Genomic DNA, 19835 nt, shown 5'->3' with positions numbered 1-19835 from the left:
CTTAAATTAAATGAAGACAAAACCGAAGTCCTACTATGTGGCCCCAAATCCAAAAGGTAGGGAGTCAGGTGGCTGAGCGGTGAGGGAATCGGGCTAGTTATCCGAAGGTTGCCAGTTCGCTTCCCGGTCATGCCAACTGACGTTGTGTCCTTGGGCAAGGCACTTCACCCTACATGCCTCGGGGAGAATGTCCCTGTACTTACTGTAAGTCGCTCTGGATAAGAGCGTCTGCTAAATGACTAAATGTAAATGTAAAAGAGAGATGCTTATTAAGAATCTTGGAGGCTTAACCCCCTGTCTTAAACCAGTGGTGACGAGTCTCGGTGTAATCCTGGACTCAGATTTGAATTTCAACTCTCACATTAATAAAGTGACAAAAACAGCTTTCTTTCACCTGAGGAATATAGCAAAGGTACGACCATTCATAAACCAAAATGATGCAGAGAAGTTAATTCATGCTTTTATATCCAGCCGGCTGGACTACTGTAACGCACTTTTCACTGGTCTTCCCAAGAAAACCACTGAAAGACTACAGCTCATTCAAAATTCTGCAGCTAGATTATTAACCAAAACTAAAAGGAGAGAACACATTAGTCCTGTCCTAGCTACTTTACACTGGCTCCCTGTTACCTTCAGAATTGACTTTAAGGTCCTTTTCCTCACATACAAAGCTCTACACGGACAAGGACCTAGCTACATTACTAACTCCTTTATAAACTACACACCAGCTAGAACACTGCGATCATCAAATGCAGGCCTATTAGAGGTCACCAGAAGCAGTCATAAGAAGATTGGTGATTCGGCCTTTGTCAATTACGCCCCAAAACTATGGAACAAATTACCCATAAATATTAGGGAAGCAAACACTAGACATTTTTAAAAGACAGCTTAAAACCTACCTTTTTACCGAAGCGTTTAAGTAATTTTATCTCAAAAGGGTTTTCCTACTTTTATTAGTTATATTATTGTAGAATCTTGGTTTAGTAAATTTGGGTCATTATTTGACTTGCTAATTTTACTTTGTCTAGGTCAGAGTTGGCAAACTCTGATAGCGTACAATAAATCTGGTCGCGTGAAGTATTTAAACAAATATGTAAAACAATCTGTATTCTTGATCTGAGGCAAAGGATCCGTTAACAGAGAATACGGCCCATACTCTTGACCTGGGGAAAGGATCTGTTAACAGAGTGTATGGTTTTATATATACAGACCAGGGGTGAACCAAATGTATGTGTGTTACTTGTAATCCTACTTTTATTAGTTATTTTATTGTAGAAACTTGGTTTAGTAAATTTGGGTCATTATTTGACTTGCTAATTTTACTTTGTCTAGGTCAGAGTTGGCAAACTCTGATAGCGTACAATAAATCTGGTCGCGTGAAGTATTTAAACAAATATGTAAAACAATCTGTATTCTTGATCTGAGGCAAAGGATCCGTTAACAGAGAATACGGCCCATACTCTTGACCTGGGGAAAGGATCTGTTAACAGAGTGTATGGTTTTATATATACAGACCAGGGGTGAATCAAATGTATGTGTGTTACTTGTAATCCTACTTTTATTAGTTATTTTATTGTAGAATCTTGGTTTAGTAAATTTGGGTCATTATTTGACTTGCTAATTTTACTTTGTCTAGGTCAGAGTTGGCGAACTCTGATAGCGTACAAGAACTCTGGTCGCGTGAAGTATTTAAACAAATATGTAAAACAATCTGTATTCTTGATCTGAGGCAAAGGATCTGTTAACAGAGAATACGGCCCATACTCTTGACCTGGGGAAAGGATCTGTTAACAGAGTGTATGGTTTTATATATACAGACCAGGGGTGAACCAAATGTATATGTTACTTTTAAGATGCATGTTTAAAGTTGTTTTCTCTCTTGAACAGAGATCTTATTGGGATTTTTATTTTTGTTTGAATTGTTTATCACTTGTATCATTGTTTTTATTGATTTTATGTAAAGCACCTTGAGCTACAATTCTTGTATGAAACGTGCTATATAAATAAAGTCTTACTTACTTACTTACTATACTATATTTATTTATGATTCAATTTATAATCAATCTTTGATTGATTTTTCCAATTTACAATAGGACCCCATTGTATGTGTGGGTTTGACATGTTGGCTGCACTAGTTACCTGTTACCTGTATGTGTATATATACAAACAGTAAATAAGACACAAATATGATTTACCATTTTTTTCAGAAATAAGATACAACAGGACAAACCAGGTTAGAATTCAAATTACAGTGCACCTACAGTGCAATGCAAGATATAAATAAATGGTTCTAAATTTAAATTACAAAGGAATACAATGCAGTCCATTTAATTTAACAGAATGTCAGGTTGCCAGTTTTACAACATTAAAAATGATGGAATACAATAACATTGTGCAAAGCTAGGTGTGTAATAATAAAGTGTTCGTTAAGAACATTCCATTCCATTAAACACTGTGCCAGACTGTTTCCACTGTCGCATGATACCATCATGCCAACAAACCAGATTTATGAAAAAACTTCCGTGCATTCCTGCATTTTTTCTCTGAAAGCAAGGTGGGAAGGTGAGTTGATAGGTAAAAATGAGATCACACCTAATGCCATGTGCAGTATATAAAGTGTAGCGCCGTCTAAGGAAAGTAATCCTCAGTACTTACCTGTTCATCATGAAGAAGCTGATCCTTTGTCTGACTCTCATCTGGGCACTCTCCAGCACAGGTAAATGTACTTTTGTACAGTTGTACTTATTCTTCCAATATATTTTCTGAAAACAATAGAGCATATGAACAAAGTTTCATACATTTTTTATTTACCAGAACTATTTTTTTAGGAAGGATTTTAAATCTGACTCTTGATATCTCCGGAAGATATATTAGAATTAACCAAGACAAATGTCCAACCCTTGAAAATTATGGTTAAGATGGAAAAGATCATATTTAAAGGGTAAATTCACATGTCAAAATACAGTAGCAGAAGAAGCAGTCTAAAGGGGCAGGAAAGGGATAAAGACCATTCAGAATAACGAATACAGCAAAATGAAAAATAAAAATGAGTAAATTAAAAACAATTATACAAAATCAATATATATTTGATACATTAAAATTCTTAGGCAATATACATGACAAGACTTGGCTGTAGAAGTATATAAATATGTGTGCTGGAGTAAAGTCAAGTAGTTAGACACTTAAACCATTTTTTGAAATTACAACCTCATATTATTTACAATCCATTTTACGAAAAAGGGGAAGAAGTAGAAGAAGATGACTTTTCAGTCTTCACAAACCATCAATACACTTTAGATATTTGATTTGACATTTGACATGTGTTCATTATTCATTGACAAATTTTTCTCCACATTTTAGCTGTGGCACTTCAGTGTCAGACTTGTACAGATGAGCAGTGTTCAACCACAACGCCAGTCACATGTTCCTCAGAGACGATGTGTGTAACAGCTTCCATTCAAGGTGGGCATTTCTTTACACCATGTTCTACTTTTAAGTGAAATAAATGTAATGCAGAGTTATGTGTTCTTTCCGTTAATATTCACAAACTCAACTTTTTATTTTGCAGCCACTTCATATGGAACTACAGTACAGCAAATATTCAAGGCGTGTGCATCATCCTCCATGTGTCCAGCCCGAGAAATTTCAAATCAGACATTTTCAGCCAACTTGGGTGTTTTGGGTGCAGTTGCATCTACTAAGTGCTGCAACACAGATAATTGCAACATAAACACTCTACCATGTAAGTACAGATAAATAAATACCTAATGTAAGATGAAAAAATACAAAATAGACACGCTTACATTTTGTGAAGCTTAAATGTTCTCTCTTTGTCAAACAACTTAAATTATTTTCTGTTTCAGTCCCTGCTGCTCAGACAGATAACACCCTAAGGTGTTTCACTTGTGACCCCATGACCTCTCAATGTACTTCTCAAGTACAATGTAGGGGGGAAGAGGACCAGTGCTTTGCAGCGAGTGGTGAGTCTTAATCATATGTGGTTTCCAAGAAGTATTTTACAACCTTGAAGTATCTCAAACCAACTACATGTGAGATCTGGAAAATCATCCAGTGGAAGAAAGTAAAGAAGTGCTGTTCTATATTATTTGTAGTATTTATATGATGTGCTACTTAATACTTATAGTCCACTAAATATCAATGGTAGTTATTGTACTTTTTACTGCACTGCATTCATATGACAGCTATAGTGACTAGTTAAGTTTTGATGTTCTAATATTCCCAAAATGTTACATGTCATAAATCAATAGTATTCAAAGTACAGTAATAAACACGTACAGAGTGAAAATACTTTTATTTCTGATATTTTAAGTATATTACATTGTGGTATTACTTATTTTAATTAATTAGCAAACTTAAAACAATGGAGGATGTGTAGTTAAACGATGATTTTTCCTCTACAGTGACAATTGGGTCCAGCCCTTTTCCAATTTTTGGCTGTGTATCTACAAATCTGTGTGCAGCTGCTATAAGCCTGGGTAGCCTTCCTTTCATGCAAAGCGTTGGAAACATAAGCAGTGGACCATCCTGTTGTGGTACCAGTTTGTGCAATAATGCCACAACAACAACAACCGCACCTACAACAACAACCGCACCTACAACAACAACCGCACCTACAACAACAGCCGCACCTACAACAACAACCGCACCTACAACAACAGCCGCACCTACAACAACAACCACAACAACCACAACTACTACCAGTGACGCCTTCTGTTTCAGACTGAGTATGATCCATCTGCTGCTCGGACTCATAATCTTTGCTGTCTGTTAGAATAAGGGGGTTTCGACAAAGCACCTATGCAGCCACCAGAAGGACTGAAACTGAATTAATTATCGAAAACTAAAACTGACTCTCCTTTAGTATAGGTAGACCACATATTTAAGTTAAGATTCCTATATGTTGAATGTATACACCTTCCTGTCAAAGTAAATTCCTTGTCTGTGCAAACGTTCATGGCGAATAAAACACATTCTGATTCTGAAATGCTTCCTTGTTTATGATAAGCTTGACAAATCACATCACACAAATAGTCCTCCTAAAGTTGGCTACTGTGTAGCCTATTATACAAGAACAAGTAGCATTTTGGGCAAATGAGGTCTGCATATGAACCGCCCCAATTTAAGCATTAGAATTGAGAAATATAGGTTACTTAATTAACGTCGGTTACGGACTGGCAACGTCACAAAATTACGTTGCTAGGAGGTCGCGGTTACGGACTGGCACGTCATTTTGTGACGTTGCCGTTACCTACTGGCGTCTTTCACTAATGTTTGGTCATCGAATGACGTTGAGGCAACGGAAGGGCAACGTAACTGTGTTACTGTTCCAAAATTGTCCGGGATTTTGTGTCCCCCCCCCCCCATCCCCCTGGACTTCTGTGACATACAGTTACACATCACGTCTTATGTAGGCTACTTCATCAACTTCACAACAGCACAGGCTTGTATGTGGATCCAACACAGTCATACACAACCACGCACAGTTAGACTAAGCGGACAAGCACATGGATTTAGAAGTGGTCGGTTTCTCTTTTCATCAGGCAAGAGAAATAGGGGCATCAGTTTGTCTGAATGGTGGACTACCTTAGACACCCAACCCTTACACAGGCCTGGCCATCTGGATCTGATGGCTTAGTAAAGTTTCTGGTTTCTTCTGTCCCCCTAACTGTTCGTTTTCCTATGTTCTTCTTTACCATGTCCCTCTTTCGGTCCTGGCTTTCACTCTTTCTTATTCATCTAACATTTATTCTTTCTTGCCCGTTGTGCTGATTTAAATCTGGTCCCATTCCATAGTCACTGGATTCTAGCCATGATGGAGAGCATAGATGGTGATAATGTACCATATGATGCTAAATGAAGGATAGACATCTTATTAACATGGACTTTGAATCATCAGATTAAGGTTAGAATGTCAAACGGCCACATGAGGAAATGGGTGGCCATTACGTAGACATGGATGCAAAGAAGCACGACACATCCAAAATACTAATGGTATTCAGGTGAACTCTGTGAAACTACCCAGTTCTATGAAATTTGGAAGAAGGCTTTCCTAATGTAGAGGTCATTCTGGTGGAAGAAGCTTGGAGGGGAGCCAGGCTAGAGGGACTTTGACACCTGGGGCTGAGGGCTTGGCAAAGCTGAATGGTCACTGTAAACATCAGCGAATGGGCGTGTCTTGGAGCTAATATGCATGTGTGCATCTCAGTCCATCGTTGATTGTTAGTAATTTGTGGATAATCTGAAAGTAGTTTAAGGAGTTGGTCACATGACCGAGGAGCTATTGAAATACAAAACATTACAAACGAATTAAATTAAATGTATCGCCTGCACTTTGTACACGGTCTTTGGCTCTGCCAGATGGAAATCCGTAATGCGGCTGCATTTCTAGATCTTTATTAAGTTTTGAAAGCGAACCAATGTCTGAATTGTGAAGATAAAATGTGTGAAATATTGTACGTTATTTTTCCCAACAATGTGACGCTAATTCTTATACTTTGGCTTTAGTTTTTCGAAACCTATTGAGGTTTGAAACCGCAAATGTCTGTTGAATCGAACCTGAAACCAACTTTCCCCGGGGTAAACCGTACGGGACGCAGACAGCCCCTGTCCCCACTTCACCCCAGCGTCTTTGTGCTTGCTCTGGGTATTTTGCAGTTTCTAGTACGCTTTTAGCTCACTGCAGTTCACGTATAGGCCCCTAGGCTTGACGGAAAGATCGACAACTTGAACCTGTTTTTGGTCAAAGTAGGCTACATTCTGGAGGTTTTAAGCATGACCCATCAGCATTATGAATGAAAATACTTAATGGTTTTCTACAATCAATGGGAACAACTTATTAATGAAAACCTGCTATGCCAGTTACAATAAATCATAAACTTGGAAAACAATGCTTACAGCTATGGGTCTTAAAACACAAATTGTTTTAAACGAATTGGGCTGATCGGTCATATTAGGGTTTTCACTTTTGAAATTAATATTGAAAACGATTACGTTTTGTCGCACGATAACGTACGAAAGGAATATAATTAGTTTTTTTTGCCAATTTAATATTGATCTGTATATATATTTTTTTTTATCAACGAACAAAGAACCCCCCCGACGTCACCGCTACGCTGCTACGTGTACGTTTTAGGGGGAGGGGCACGTAAACAGAGAATTCTAAATAAAGCGGAGTGCTGCATAATATTTCTTCATCGTTTTATTAGGCAGTGTAAAGGTAGGTTTTTGGATAATTGTAAATATTTTCCGTTGCATATGACACCTATAAGCTGAACGAAGTCCATGTTGCATTCGCTTTATCCTTCAATGGAACTTTGTCTGTTTTATACTCGAGTCTTTTCAGCGCCATTACTGTGTGAGGACTAAATGGACAAAATGGCCATATTCCGAGTTATTCGTCAGAGACGTGTCTTTCATACACAATAAGATGCTTTAATGGCATCACAACGTCTGCACGATTCATGCATTAACATCTACCAAATTACAGAACACTTAATCGAGTTGTAGCCTATGCATTAAACGTTCATCCATACATTTAATGGAGGTGCTGCCATCGTGCTGTTTACGTTAAATGCACAGGCCAACGGAATGATTGACGTTTGGGTTACTGACTAAACAGAGGCAGTTGAAAGCTAGCGATCAGTCAAAGACTACTTTTTCCATTGTGGATCTTGTACTGTGAAATGTTTACACCAGCTTACTACAGCCGGCTTTGTTTGGTAAATCCATGTTTTTATTGTCACTCCTAGGTCATTTGAGTTATGCCGATACGTCGTGCTGCTGGGTCTAACCAGGAGACTGCTCCTTCCGCGGCACCAGAAGCAGGTGAGTTCAATACTAGACACGTCAACGTAAGGACCGAAAATCAACTAATGCGATGTTTGCATGTATGTGTACCACCAGGGCCTTTTCAGACCACCCTCACACCCCCTGACTAAATGGGAGTATTGCCAAATGTGATGCCCATTCTCAATGAGTCTCTCTCTCTCTCTCTCTCTCTCTCTCTCTCTCTCTCTCTCTCTCTCACGCTCTTTACCTGTATCCTACCTAACTACCCACCCACCTACCTGTCTTCTACATATCTCCAGAGCCTGATGCCAGCTCTGAGGAGTCGGCATCCGTAGGGGAGGGGGTGGCAGCGGCCCCAGCCCCCGGGGCCAAGCAGGGCGAGGAGGCGGCCGAAGGCGAAGAGGCGGAAGGAGGAGAAGCGCCTAAAGAGAACGGCGAGAAGGCGGAGGAGGGCGAGAAAAACGCAGACGAGTCCGCCGGAGAGAAGGCCGAGGAGAAGAAAGCCGAGGGGGAGGAGGCGGAAAAGAAAGAGTGAGTTGGATGTTGTGCGATTTGACTGGCACGTCCTTCGTTAATTCCAGGTTTTCCCGCGAGAGTAGCCGTCTCGGCGCGCAAAATGATTTTGGATGATTAGGCATGTTGCCATGCCTAAAAAGGAGCGATTTAGAAGTTGGCTTTCTCAGTCTTGCGATTTTGGTTGCAAGATTTCAATTGATGTGCCCATTTGGTGCTTTGCAATTTAAAAGGAATGTCTTGTGTCTTCTGCCTTGGCTGCAGAGAGAAGGATGGAGTGAAAGAGAAACCCAAGAAGCCAATGAAAAGGACCGTTCCTGCATGGGCTACCCTTTCCGCCAGCAAAAAGGTGGTGGTCACCACCAAGTTTGCGGGCAACCAACCCAAGGTGGACGACATCCTCTTTGAGGCTGTTGAGGTGTGTGTGTGTGGCACCCTTAATTCACTTCTCTTGTGTTGTCACCACATGAACGCTGTCCAACCGTAACCACTTGGTTCGTAGAGCCACGCGCTAACACACACGCATCTGCTCATGCACACGCACACACTCGCTTGAGCAACACACTCATCTCGGTGCGCGTCTGCTTGCTCTCTGCAGTCCTGCAAGGACAAGACCGGCGCCTCAGTCTACTCGGTGATGAAGTACATCGTAAATAAATACCCTAACCTGGAGCTGGACAAGAGGAAATACCTCCTGAAGAAAGCTCTGCAGAGGCAGGTGGAGAAAGGGACCATCAAACAGGTAAGATAGCGAGGTCTCCCCCCGGCCACCCACCCACCTGTTATCCCCCGCTTTGTTATAATGATGCATTCATTCAGCGGACGGTGTTGTCCAAAGCGACAGAGGCAGGGATTTGAACCTGGGACCTCTGAACGTGCTATACCACTGAGCCATGTTGACTGGGGAATTTATAGATTTGATCTAGAAACTACTGATGTCAAATACGTTTGTTGTTGTACTGTTGCTTTTGATTTCCTTGATATGAACTCATTTCCCCCTGTGTGTCTCCTCCACAGCTGAAGGGGAAGGGATTCTCTGGAAGCTTCACCATCGGGAAGCAGCCGCCCAAACCAGCCGCTAAGGTCAGCCAGGTCACACTTCGGTGACGCAACTGCTGTGTACTAGATGTGGTCCTCCTGGTGTTCAGTGATCAATCCATGATTCTAACAGAGGTGCTGAGCTAGCCAACATTGTTTGGCTCCTCTCTGAGAAGGTATACGGAATGTTCCAACCACAGCGTACTACTAAGGTGGGCGTGCTGCAAATGTGTCGGCGACATACCGATAGGCTACAGTGCAGGAACATCTTCTCTGATTGGTCTTAATCATCTGTATGGACCTAGAAGTTGAGCTTTTCTCAACGTTTGAGCCTGTATTACCCCCTGAAATGTACGCCGGCGGCCATTTTGAAAATGTACAGGGTCTCAAATGCACTCCTACATACGATAAACGGCCTGTTACAGTGCATTGCAGGGAGCACGTGGTGTTAACGTCAGATGCTGTCTTGTCAGAAGCCGACCGTGACTCCCGGCATGAAGGCAGAGTCCCTGGGCGACGCCCTGCCCCTCATCATCACACGCCTCTGTGAGCCCAAAGAGGCCTCCTACATCCTCATCAAGAAGTATGTGGAGCAACACTTCCCCCACTTCAACGTGGAGAACAGGTAGGACTCCGACACGGTTAGCGGGGGGTTGTATTGAGGTCAAATGTGACCTCACATACTACGTCCAAAAAGGACGTAGTATGTGAGCCAAACCTCTGTAGATTTGTCTGATAATACCCCCCACACACACACCCCGCATCACTCCTTCCCCAAGTAGTCCCCCACCTTCACACAATTCACTGAACTGACGCAACACAGCCACTGTCAGAGTGACACTTGCATGAAGTTGACGGTGATGTGGTTCTCTGGTTCATCTCTCAGGCCGGACATCCTCAAGTCGGCTCTGGTGAGAGCCGTGGAGAAGGGACACCTGGAGCAGATTACTGGTAAAGGAGCATCCGGAACCTTCCAGGTAAGTCGTCCATCACGAATGAAGGGATCTAATTTAGCATGGTTGGAGTAGGGGGGGGGCATTGGTTTGACATTTGTTTGGTTGGCACCACAAGTCCCTAAGTCACTGTTTCCTTACTACATCTTTAACTTTAGATATAACATGGAGAGGATGAGCAACAGTATGTTTGTGTCTACCCTACTGTAACCTATCCCAGTCATGTTTTGAGAGAATGGGAAGCTTCATCTCAGACCTTGCCTCCCCTCCCTCCCCCCCCAGCTGAAGCGTGCTGGGGACAAGATCCTGATGAAAGGGGGGCCCCTGGAGGACGCCATCTTCACCGCCATCACGGCCATGAACGAGCCCAAGACCTGCAGCATCCCCACACTCCGCAAGCACCTGGTCGAGACAAACAAGGACAACGTAGAATACCGCCTGGGTGAGTCCACTTCTCTACCTCACCCCAAATTCACCACCACCCTTTGAGATGACTACACCTGCTCTACCCCCAAGACCAGTGTGTCTATGAGTGTACCTGGATAGAGCCTCTTATAGAATCCCTCTCCTGCCAGCCTGCCTAGCTCTGATGTTGTCTTGTCCCCCTGCCTTAGTGAACACCCTGAAGAAGACCCTGCAGAAGTGTAAAATGATGGGCTGGATGGAGCAGATCACTGGGAACGGCCTCACTGGAACCTACCAGCTCTCCTACCCTTACTACCCCAGGTGAGCAGTGGAGTCAGATGGCTGAGCGGTTAGGGAGTCGGGCTAGTAATCTGAAGGTTGCCTGTTCGATTCCCAGCCATGCCAAATGACGTTGTGTCCTTGGGCAAGGCACTTCACCCTACTTGCTTCGGGGGGAATGTCCCTGTACTTACTGTAAGTCGCTCTGGATAAGAGTGTCTGCTAAATGTAAATGTAAGCAGGATCCCCCCAGTACACCACTGTTTAAAGTACCCTACTAGCTTTCCTACCCTTTCTACCCCAGGTTAGGAAGAACTAGCTGTTTAAAAAAAGTACCCTACCAACACCCCTTCTCTTAATACCCCTGGTAACTTACTACCCCAGGTATCCCACCTGCTGTCTAACCCGTAGCTCTACAGGTTAGGAATAACTTGCTACCTCAGCTAAGAAAGAACTGGCAGTACTAGCCCAGTTTCAGAAGTATGTACTGTAGTATAGCGTAGTTGATGCAGCACTCACTGAATGTTTACTAATGAACTAAGTTTAACAGGACTTGAGTCCTGCTTTTTAATTGGTCATTTTAGTGATGTGGTCAGAGCAGACTTTTGGACTTTGTCCATGCCTTTGTGTTACTGATGACTTACTCTACCCCTCCTTTACCCTGCATCACTGCAGTCATTAGAGAAGTGGTGGGTCCTAGATAGACTCAACACACACACACCTCATTGTTAGGGGTGTAACCATACACATTTGTGTTGAACCATTTGATACTTGGTCTTTTGTTTTGGTACCATTTACAAACCGAACAATTTGTTGGACTAATCCTATTATATCTGGACATTTTTTAAACTATTAAATTGTGTGAAATATAATGTTCTTAGTGCCACAGCGCTCCACAAGACAGCCCAAATGATGCATCAAGGAAATGTCTCTGGCATTTCCTTTTTTTAAATATTTATTGATGAGCCAGTTGGAGAGAGAGAGACAGGAAAGCAGGGAGAGAGGGGAAGAGGTGCAGGAAATGGCCTGAACTGGATTCGTATCCAGGCCCCTGCATTTCAACTTTCTTTTGCTCTAGTGGAAACATTCCGAACCGTGACACTACTGTGTCGTATTGAACCGAATTGTGACCTTTGTGAACCATTAAACCCGAGAATGTTACTCACTGTCTCCTTGTGTTCCACAGCCCAGCCGTGTTGTTCCCAGATAAACATAAGCCTGTGGAGAAGCCCAAGCGCCGGAGGACCGTGGACTCATCCTCCGAGGAATCCTCCTCTGAGGAGGAAGAGGAGTCAGAGGAAGAGTCGTCGGAGGATGATGAACCTCCTCCCCCTCCTAAGAGGTGTGTGTGTGTGTGTGTTGGGTATAAGATGTAGGGGTGTCACAATATATCGCAATGCAAAAATGTTATAATATGCATCGTAGAGTTATGGCTATATATTATAATATGATGTCCGTTTTATCCTATTGGTTGAGCTACTACCACGCGACCTGCTCTGCATCTGCGTCACTCGTGTATTCACAGAAATCACTTGAACTGAGTTAACTAAGTCGTATGTACAACAAAGAAAGTTATTGACTTTTGGAATGTTTTGGAAGTAAATCATTAAATCGTGATGCATATTGTATCGTGAACCCAGTATCATGATGTGTATCGAATCGTGAGCTGAGTGTATCGTTACACCCCTAGTAAGATCTCAACATCTGACCCTCTCAGTAAGTGTGTTTGTTCAAATCTGACCCTTAGGAAAGCCCAGAAGAGGCCCGCCCCTAAAGCGCGCCGCCCTCCACCCAGCAAGAAGCCCAGACCAGCCAGCCAATCAAAGGCCAAGGGCAAGAGACCTGCCCCTGGGAAAAAGGCTCCCCCTCCTGCCAAGAAATTAGCACCACCAGCAAGAAAGTCTGCCCCTCCGCCAGCCAGGAAACCAGTCCCCCCAGCAAAGAAACCTGCAGCAGCCAGCAAAGCTGCCCCCCCCAAGAAGGCTCCACCACCACCAGCTAAATCCACACCTGTCAAGAAGGCAGCCCCAGCCAGGAAGCCTAAGACACCGGTCGCCAAAAAGCTCACCAGTAGGGCGACCAAACGGCCCGCGGCCAAAAAGTTGCCCCCAGCCAAGCCAGCAGCCAAGTCAGCGGTGAAGACCAAGCCAGCAGCACGCAAGTCTGCGCGGGGCCGGAAGTGAGGTCACAGGAAGTGAGATCATGACAGCCTGTCTCCAGCAGGCTAACCGTGTAGCTCTGAAGATGGCAGTTCTCAGCCTATCATCCCGCTCCTTTTTTTTTTTGGCGTCTTCTGGAGACTAGTATTCTTTGTAGGATAAGGATGTGACTGTTATCTGTAAAGTCAGTTTACTGTATTATGGCAAGTTGTCAGGTTGATTTATTATAATTTTTTAACCCATGTTTTAAATGCCATTGCGTAGAAAGGCAATTTTAAGGTGTGAAAAAGATACATCAGTCCTCCATCTGTATTCCTTCTCTCACACGTCCTCTGATTAATTTATAGGCAGAGGCCTGACATACTCTACTAGAATTAAATTGGCTTTTTTATTTTATATATTTTTCATGCTTATTCACTTCCTCCCCAAATGTTATCAGCACACATTCCTTGTATCCAATACTGTCAGCTAAGTATCCGATACCGCTTCTCTTTCTGACTAAGGACTGTTGAAGAACAAAATTGAAACATAAACTGAGTTTATGAAGCGGATGGTGACAGAAAGAACTTGGGCTGTGCTTCAAGTCTCTCGTTTTGAGGAATAAAGCGCAGCGGTGGACCATGACTTCCCATCGTCACGAGTTCAAAGAGGATTAGAAACGTACTGGAAAGATATTTCAGTTTGAGTGGAATTTTATTACCTGAATGAGGACATTTGATTGATTAAAAAACGGATTTCAGAATGCATAGTGTTATTTGCAGCTCTACCGTTAAATAGCAGGGATCATGTCATTTTGATGTGAAAAAGGTCTATTCAAAATGTATTGGTTGTAAACTTGTAAGGCTCTGTAACAGATCTCTTATCAGACAGCCATTTATATTCGATGTGCTATGAATGACTGACATTTGTTTTGAAGGAAGTAAGCTCATACATACTGTACCGTATTGCCCAGCATGCACGTTCTCCTTTCTGTTATGCTTTTTTCCTCTCAGTCATTAATAAAATGGCTATATTTGTACTCCACTGCTCGTCCTTCATTCTTTGGTGGTGGAGGAAGGTGGGGGCACGCATTGGAATAAAGGCATTAAGGGAAGCTATAGCACGTAGTTGCTGATGTGGCAGAAGTAGCCTACATTACATACAATAACGTCGGGATCCCACTGGAAACAACGCAGAAGCAGGAAACTTTACTAGGGAGACAAAATGCTGCTGTTGCACAACAGTCTGTTGGGGATTTAGGCTACGGGTGAAATATCATCTCGAGGGAATCAACAGGGAAATAGTGCATTCTCTGTGTTCCTTTTTGATTGAATTTCATTGTAAAAAAATGAAGTATAAAACGTATGCTGGACTAGTGGGGGTGTTACTGGTGCCGTTCCAAGCCCAACACGCCCAGACAGACACAGAAAATAAACAGCACTGGGGAAAGTGTAGAACGCGTTGTGGGCGTGAAGCTGATAAGGTGTGTTTCATCAAACTGAAACTGTCGGGAAAGTGGGAAATCAGTGTTTGGGACTTCGGCCGCGAGGGCATTCGTGTTTGACACAAAGCGTTGACTGGAGATTGAGTAAGAGATTCTTCATCTTGAACTAAATTATAAGATTACCTATTTTTACTTGCGGGGTCCAGGTAGACTAATTTTGACATGTAGGCCTACACATTGCGCTATTGCATTCCAGAGCTCCGTCTGTCCGTGCGTTATTGTTTGAGGTTCCAATGATCCGACGCAAATTAAAAATAAACGGACTAATATGTGGACTACGAATGTGGGGCCGTTCTTTCATCGGTTAGATCTGTCTTGTCGCTTAATTTATAGATTGACAATTAGAAGTTGTTTTATACCCATGAGCAAGATATAACCCAGGTGGTGTAGATCTCGACAACACAGGTGGGCTAGCTTGGAGAAAATAGTTAGATCAATTCTCTTGCGCTGATCCTGCCTCGACCCTGGTACTTCAATTTACACTTTTAGACAGTAGGCTACAACTTTGGCTTTCAAGAAAGCACGACTAGCTCAATCTGATTATAGAAATAGTTTAACAAGCTGTGCTGTTTTTTAGTTGCAACTCCTCCTGTCATCTTAGAACAGCAGATGACTGAAGGGGGCCACAATTCCTGTTCAGAAACCTCACATTCCAGCGAAAGGATGGGCGAGACGGCTGTGAAAGACGATGGGACGGTCACCAGATCAGCGGAGGTAGGTTGAGACCACAGCTTACTCCTCCGCCGTAACCGACATGAAGTCACTGCAAAACAGGTTTGCTGAGGAGAGTTACTGTCATTCAACCGTGACACCAACTGTCTCTAGTGGAGGGGATCCCTCAAGGAATTGCTCCTCCCAAGGTTTCTCAATTTCTTCTTTCTGAGTTTTCTTGGGAGTTTTTCCTTTTCCTCGTTGAGGGTTTAGGGCAGTTATAGATGCTGCCCTGTGCAAATCTGTGTGAAGCCCACTGTGACATTCCTTGTAAAAAGGCTGTACACATCTAAATTAATTAGATTTCATACACCATTGTGTAGTGGAAGTGATTACACCATTTTAACAAAGTGTGTTGAAACATCAAGTGACATGATCTTGCATCTAGTTTGCTGTATTCTCACCTCCTTTTAACTTTATAGTATGTGGGATCCTTTCCCATTGATGACTGCTGTTTGGATGACCAGATCCAGCAACTGCATCGACAGCTCAAGTCTCTCAAGGTGATCTTTGGGACAAATATCTTGTAACGGAAAAAAATAAAAAATAATAATTGTTATATATTATTATATAAATGCCAAAACAATAGTTTTTATTGGAGTATGTGGAGCTGCACTTACAAGCTTCTCTGTGCTCTTTTTATAACTCAGACCTGCAAGCGAAGGAGAGCTGTGTCCCTGAAGTTCTCCATCCGTGGCGTGAAGATGTATGATGAGGACGAGATGGTTAGGCTCCCCGTTAAGAACAGATCCTTCTGTGGTTGCTGGGGACAACCGTTATCAGTGTCCCGGGACCTTAGTAGAAGACAGACAGTTCCCGTCTGCGTGTAAACCAGCGAAAGTTCGCTGTCTTTGTCTGAAATGCAGTGTTTCTATTGTCCTACATCTGTGTGTGTGTGTGTCTGTGTGTATTGGTGTGGGCTTGTATTTGTTTACATCTGTGGGTTTGTGTATGGGTGTCTTTGCGGTGTGTGTGTGTGTATAGACCCTCCTGATGGCCCATGCACTGTGTCGAGTGTCTCTCTCCACCGCCCGCCCCTCCGACGCCCAGTTCGCCTTCATCTCCCACAACCCTGGTAGCCCAGACGGACAGCTCTACTGCCACCTATTCAATGCCAGGCACGCCAGAGCGGTAGGCACAAGCTAACTGGAGCACTTTGATTGATGGCTATTTGTTATTAGAATATGGATCTTCTCAATCTGCATGGGTATTTGCATATGAAACATTATTTTGCGTGATCTGTTGTTGGCCAAAAACAAGTTATTTTAGCTTAATAGTCGATACATTGTTTTCATTGGTAAAGTCAAAAGTTAATCTCTTTCCATCCCTTTCTCTGCCACCCCTCTCTGTGTCAGACATCATCAATGTTGTATTGTCCTTGTATCCTTTGTATGGCAATAAAGTTAACTAAAAGAAAGATCCTTGTAAATCTAGTTAAGACTTAGTTAACTGTTTAACAGTTATTTACCTTCCATAAGATGCAACTCAGACTATTCCTTCACTAACAGTTCACTCAAGTTGTCTCATGTTACGTGTCTGCAAAATGTGTAAACGTGATGCCGTATTGTCGTATCCACTTCTATCTCTCCAATCTTTCCATCCACCTCTCGGCCGCCCCCCTCTCTCTCTCAGGCCCAGTTCCTGAACCTGCTGCTCTGCCGCTGCTTCCAGCTGTCTTACCTGGAGAAGCACCCTGAGGAGTCCCAAGAGGTGCCTGCAGGACCCCTCCCCCGCCGCAACCCCTCCCTCCTCAACCATGGCTTGCCCCTCAGTGTCAGCGCCCTGGTGTCCTTCAGACGAGCCCCGACCAGTGGCCTGCTGCCTTGGGAGAAGGTTCGAACACGCACTGCCCTGCCTGGATGTTTGTCGATCAGTGGCTAGCCTTGGTTTATAGGAACACAGGAAGAAGCTGCCTCCATGGTTAACTTGGGATGTGTGAATCAGTATAGTCCTGGTTTTCAACCAGGTCATGAATCCTAATGTGAAACGGCTGGTGTTTTCTGGCTAGTTGTGAAGTTTAGTCTCACCCCTCCTGCAGGTGTTTTCAAAGCCCTCGGAGGAACCTCCGAGCAAACACGAGGACGTGTTCACCTCCTCTCCGTCCTTGGTGCGCTGCAAGGCCATCCGCAACAAGGTCCTCCGCTCGGGGGCCTACCGCTCCTTCACCTTCACGCCCCTCAAACAGCGGCTCGCCCAGGAGCGCCTCAACTCGCCGCAAGGTGGGCAGAGTGTGCGGAGTGCGCTCTCCAGGGTCAAACGGCTCATTAGGTAGGACGATGTGTGCCGTGCCCTCCCTCACCGAGACACCGTGGGCTCTCTGTCACCGTCTGTGGTGTCAGTCGTGTCACCCTGGGAGAAGGTGAGGGTCGTCCGCGAGGGGCTGGTTTGGTTCACCTTGCACTCGAGGGGTAGGAAGGCCCTCGCTGGTGGCGCCTCACGCTTTGACTTTCTGTTGCCGTCGGTTTTCTCTGCTCGGTGTCTTCGATTCACTGTGTGCATTCCTTTGACTGTGACTCTGAAAATGCTCGTCTTGGATGTCATCCAAAATATACAAGCTTGTTAGAATAACTTCCCTGGGGGATCCCGGGGAATGCAATGGTTTTCAAATCCTGAGGGATCTTATATCTGTGTGTGTGTGTGTAACAGAAAAAGTGCAGGACAAAATTCCAGTCCGGAGGAGCCGTGCCCCCAGCTTAGCTGAGACAGAAGAAGCCCTGGCACAGGCAGTGTGGTGCTGGGCTGGCATCTCCACGTGAGTGGACCTGGCCACCGCTCTCCTCACCATGCTCCAGAACATGCTTCTCCAGAACATGCTTCTCCAGAACATGCTTCTCCAGAACATGCTTCTCCAGAACATGCTTCTCCAGAACATGCTTCCATTTGAATTGACGTCGTTTCTTTAGAAAAATAACCTAAGTTAAGTTAAACGATAAATGCCGTTTTATATGTAGATCATAGAAAGAACTGCAAGGGATTTGATTGGTTTAAACGACGTGCTGCATTTCCAATCGACCCGCTGGCCTCCGTGACTGTGGGTTTGGATTCCAGGGTGTTTTGATACTCTTGTTATTGTGCTGCGTTTCAGTGACAGCAGCTCCACCCTGCTACTGGAGGATGTGCTAGGCTCCTACCTCCTCTGCCCCCACCCCAGGAGGCCTGGCTGTGGCTCCCTCACCTTCCGAGCCCCCCTGGGCCTGGCCACTCACGCCTTGGAGAACACCCCCAGAGGGACATACCTGCTGGAGGTGAGGACAGTTGACATTACATTGGATATTTTATTCATTTCACATATGCTTTTATCAAAAAGGACCATACAAACAGTGGATACCAAACAGAAAACAGAAACAGAAAAATTGTCGGTGAAGAGTGTATATTATTTATGTCCTTCGGTGTGTGTGTGTGTGTGTGTGTTCCCCTGTACTACAATCACATACTAATAATGGTATTTTGGGATGCTTTTCTGTTTCAAGAAATGTCCCACAGAATTCAGCTCCCTGGCGGCCTTGATAGACCACTACACAGAGATGAAGGGAGAGCTGGAGTGTGCTCTGAGCTGTGCCCGTGTGAACCACTGCTATGAGTGGGATGAAAACACAGGCCACAAGGCCCAGACTGTCAGACAACACACTGGCCCCAAGAGGAACACTACTAAAACTGCCCTGCGGAAACAATGGGTTTAAATATCCATCGTCTTTTAGTTTGCACTGGGATGTGGTGACTCACTTCACTTTACTTTGGAAATGCTTTATTTAGATGGGGCTGTATATAATTTACAGATGCTAGTTAAACATCAAGTATTAACTTTTTTTTACTGGGTGAAGGGTTAGTAGTGGATGTTTGTTAATAGTTGTTTTTATTTGTTCTATGGATTATCTTTAAGGGGAGCCTCTAAATGTTGTTGACCCTGGTTTGTTTCTTTACTTGGAGCACTTTGGGTAATGTTGGGAGACTATTATATGGGAACATTGGTGAAAAAAATCTCACATCAAATTATGTTTATCGTTTGAGAAACACTTTCTTTTTGTATTTTATCTGGTTTTAAATAGTAACTTACTAACTTTAATCATCATTTTTTAATTCATTCAATGTGCAATTGGTGTGTCAGAATTAACTGATATAACTGTTTGAGCACTTGGAATTGGTGTTGCCATTTCCCAAATGTGTATATATTTTTTAACTTTTAATATTACTTGTGAATTCAAAGTTGTTTTTACTCTTTTTCTACTCCTAGATAAAGGTCAAAAGCTTTCAATGGACAACGTTGAATGCCGGTAGCACATATTTTCATGACAAAAGTATTAATATAAACGTTTGCCAATGGAACTGCATTTTGTGAAATCTTTTCATGAGTATTGTGTATTTCACTGCATAAATTCCAATAGGTCTATAACTAATCCCGGTCTTTTTTGTGTGTAATTGTTTTTATCAATCAATATAGTTTTTTCTGCATGGGTCTAATTACTATAGCATATCAAATGTCTAATT

At 43.4% G+C, this 19835-nt stretch overlaps 3 protein-coding genes across 3 annotated transcripts; all 3 read left to right on the top strand.

Annotated features, from left to right (window-relative positions):
* Positions 1–2613: 2613 nt before the first annotated feature.
* Positions 2614–5005, top strand: LOC136948971 (threonine-rich protein-like). Its single transcript, XM_067243140.1, has 5 exons — positions 2614–2716; positions 3361–3462; positions 3569–3742; positions 3864–3980; positions 4422–5005. The coding sequence occupies exons 1-5, from the start codon at positions 2665–2667 to the stop codon at positions 4790–4792; spliced, it is 816 nt and encodes a 271-aa protein (XP_067099241.1). The 5' UTR covers positions 2614–2664; the 3' UTR covers positions 4793–5005.
* A 1946-nt stretch (positions 5006–6951) lies between these two features.
* On the top strand, positions 6952–14179 carry hp1bp3 (heterochromatin protein 1, binding protein 3). Its single transcript, XM_067246377.1, has 12 exons — positions 6952–7237; positions 7770–7845; positions 8109–8340; positions 8587–8740; positions 8921–9064; positions 9340–9405; positions 9834–9985; positions 10247–10337; positions 10596–10755; positions 10928–11039; positions 12184–12339; positions 12745–14179. The coding sequence occupies exons 2-12, from the start codon at positions 7782–7784 to the stop codon at positions 13178–13180; spliced, it is 1767 nt and encodes a 588-aa protein (XP_067102478.1). The 5' UTR covers positions 6952–7237; positions 7770–7781; the 3' UTR covers positions 13181–14179.
* Positions 14180–14598: 419 nt separating this feature from the next.
* Positions 14599–19738, top strand: sh2d5 (SH2 domain containing 5). Its single transcript, XM_067236839.1, has 10 exons — positions 14599–14723; positions 15241–15353; positions 15773–15853; positions 16001–16075; positions 16335–16481; positions 16983–17183; positions 17389–17569; positions 17997–18102; positions 18436–18595; positions 18821–19738. Exons 2-10 carry the CDS (start codon positions 15249–15251, stop codon positions 19028–19030), a joined length of 1266 nt encoding a protein of 421 aa, XP_067092940.1. The 5' UTR covers positions 14599–14723; positions 15241–15248; the 3' UTR covers positions 19031–19738.
* Positions 19739–19835: the final 97 nt, after the last annotated feature.

Source organism: Osmerus mordax, chromosome 1 (genome assembly GCF_038355195.1).
Source record: "Osmerus mordax isolate fOsmMor3 chromosome 1, fOsmMor3.pri, whole genome shotgun sequence".
Classification (NCBI taxonomy): Eukaryota; Metazoa; Chordata; class Actinopteri; order Osmeriformes; family Osmeridae; genus Osmerus; species Osmerus mordax.
The sequence above is the reverse complement of the archived record's forward strand: the minus strand, read 5'-3'. Positions and strand labels throughout refer to the sequence as shown.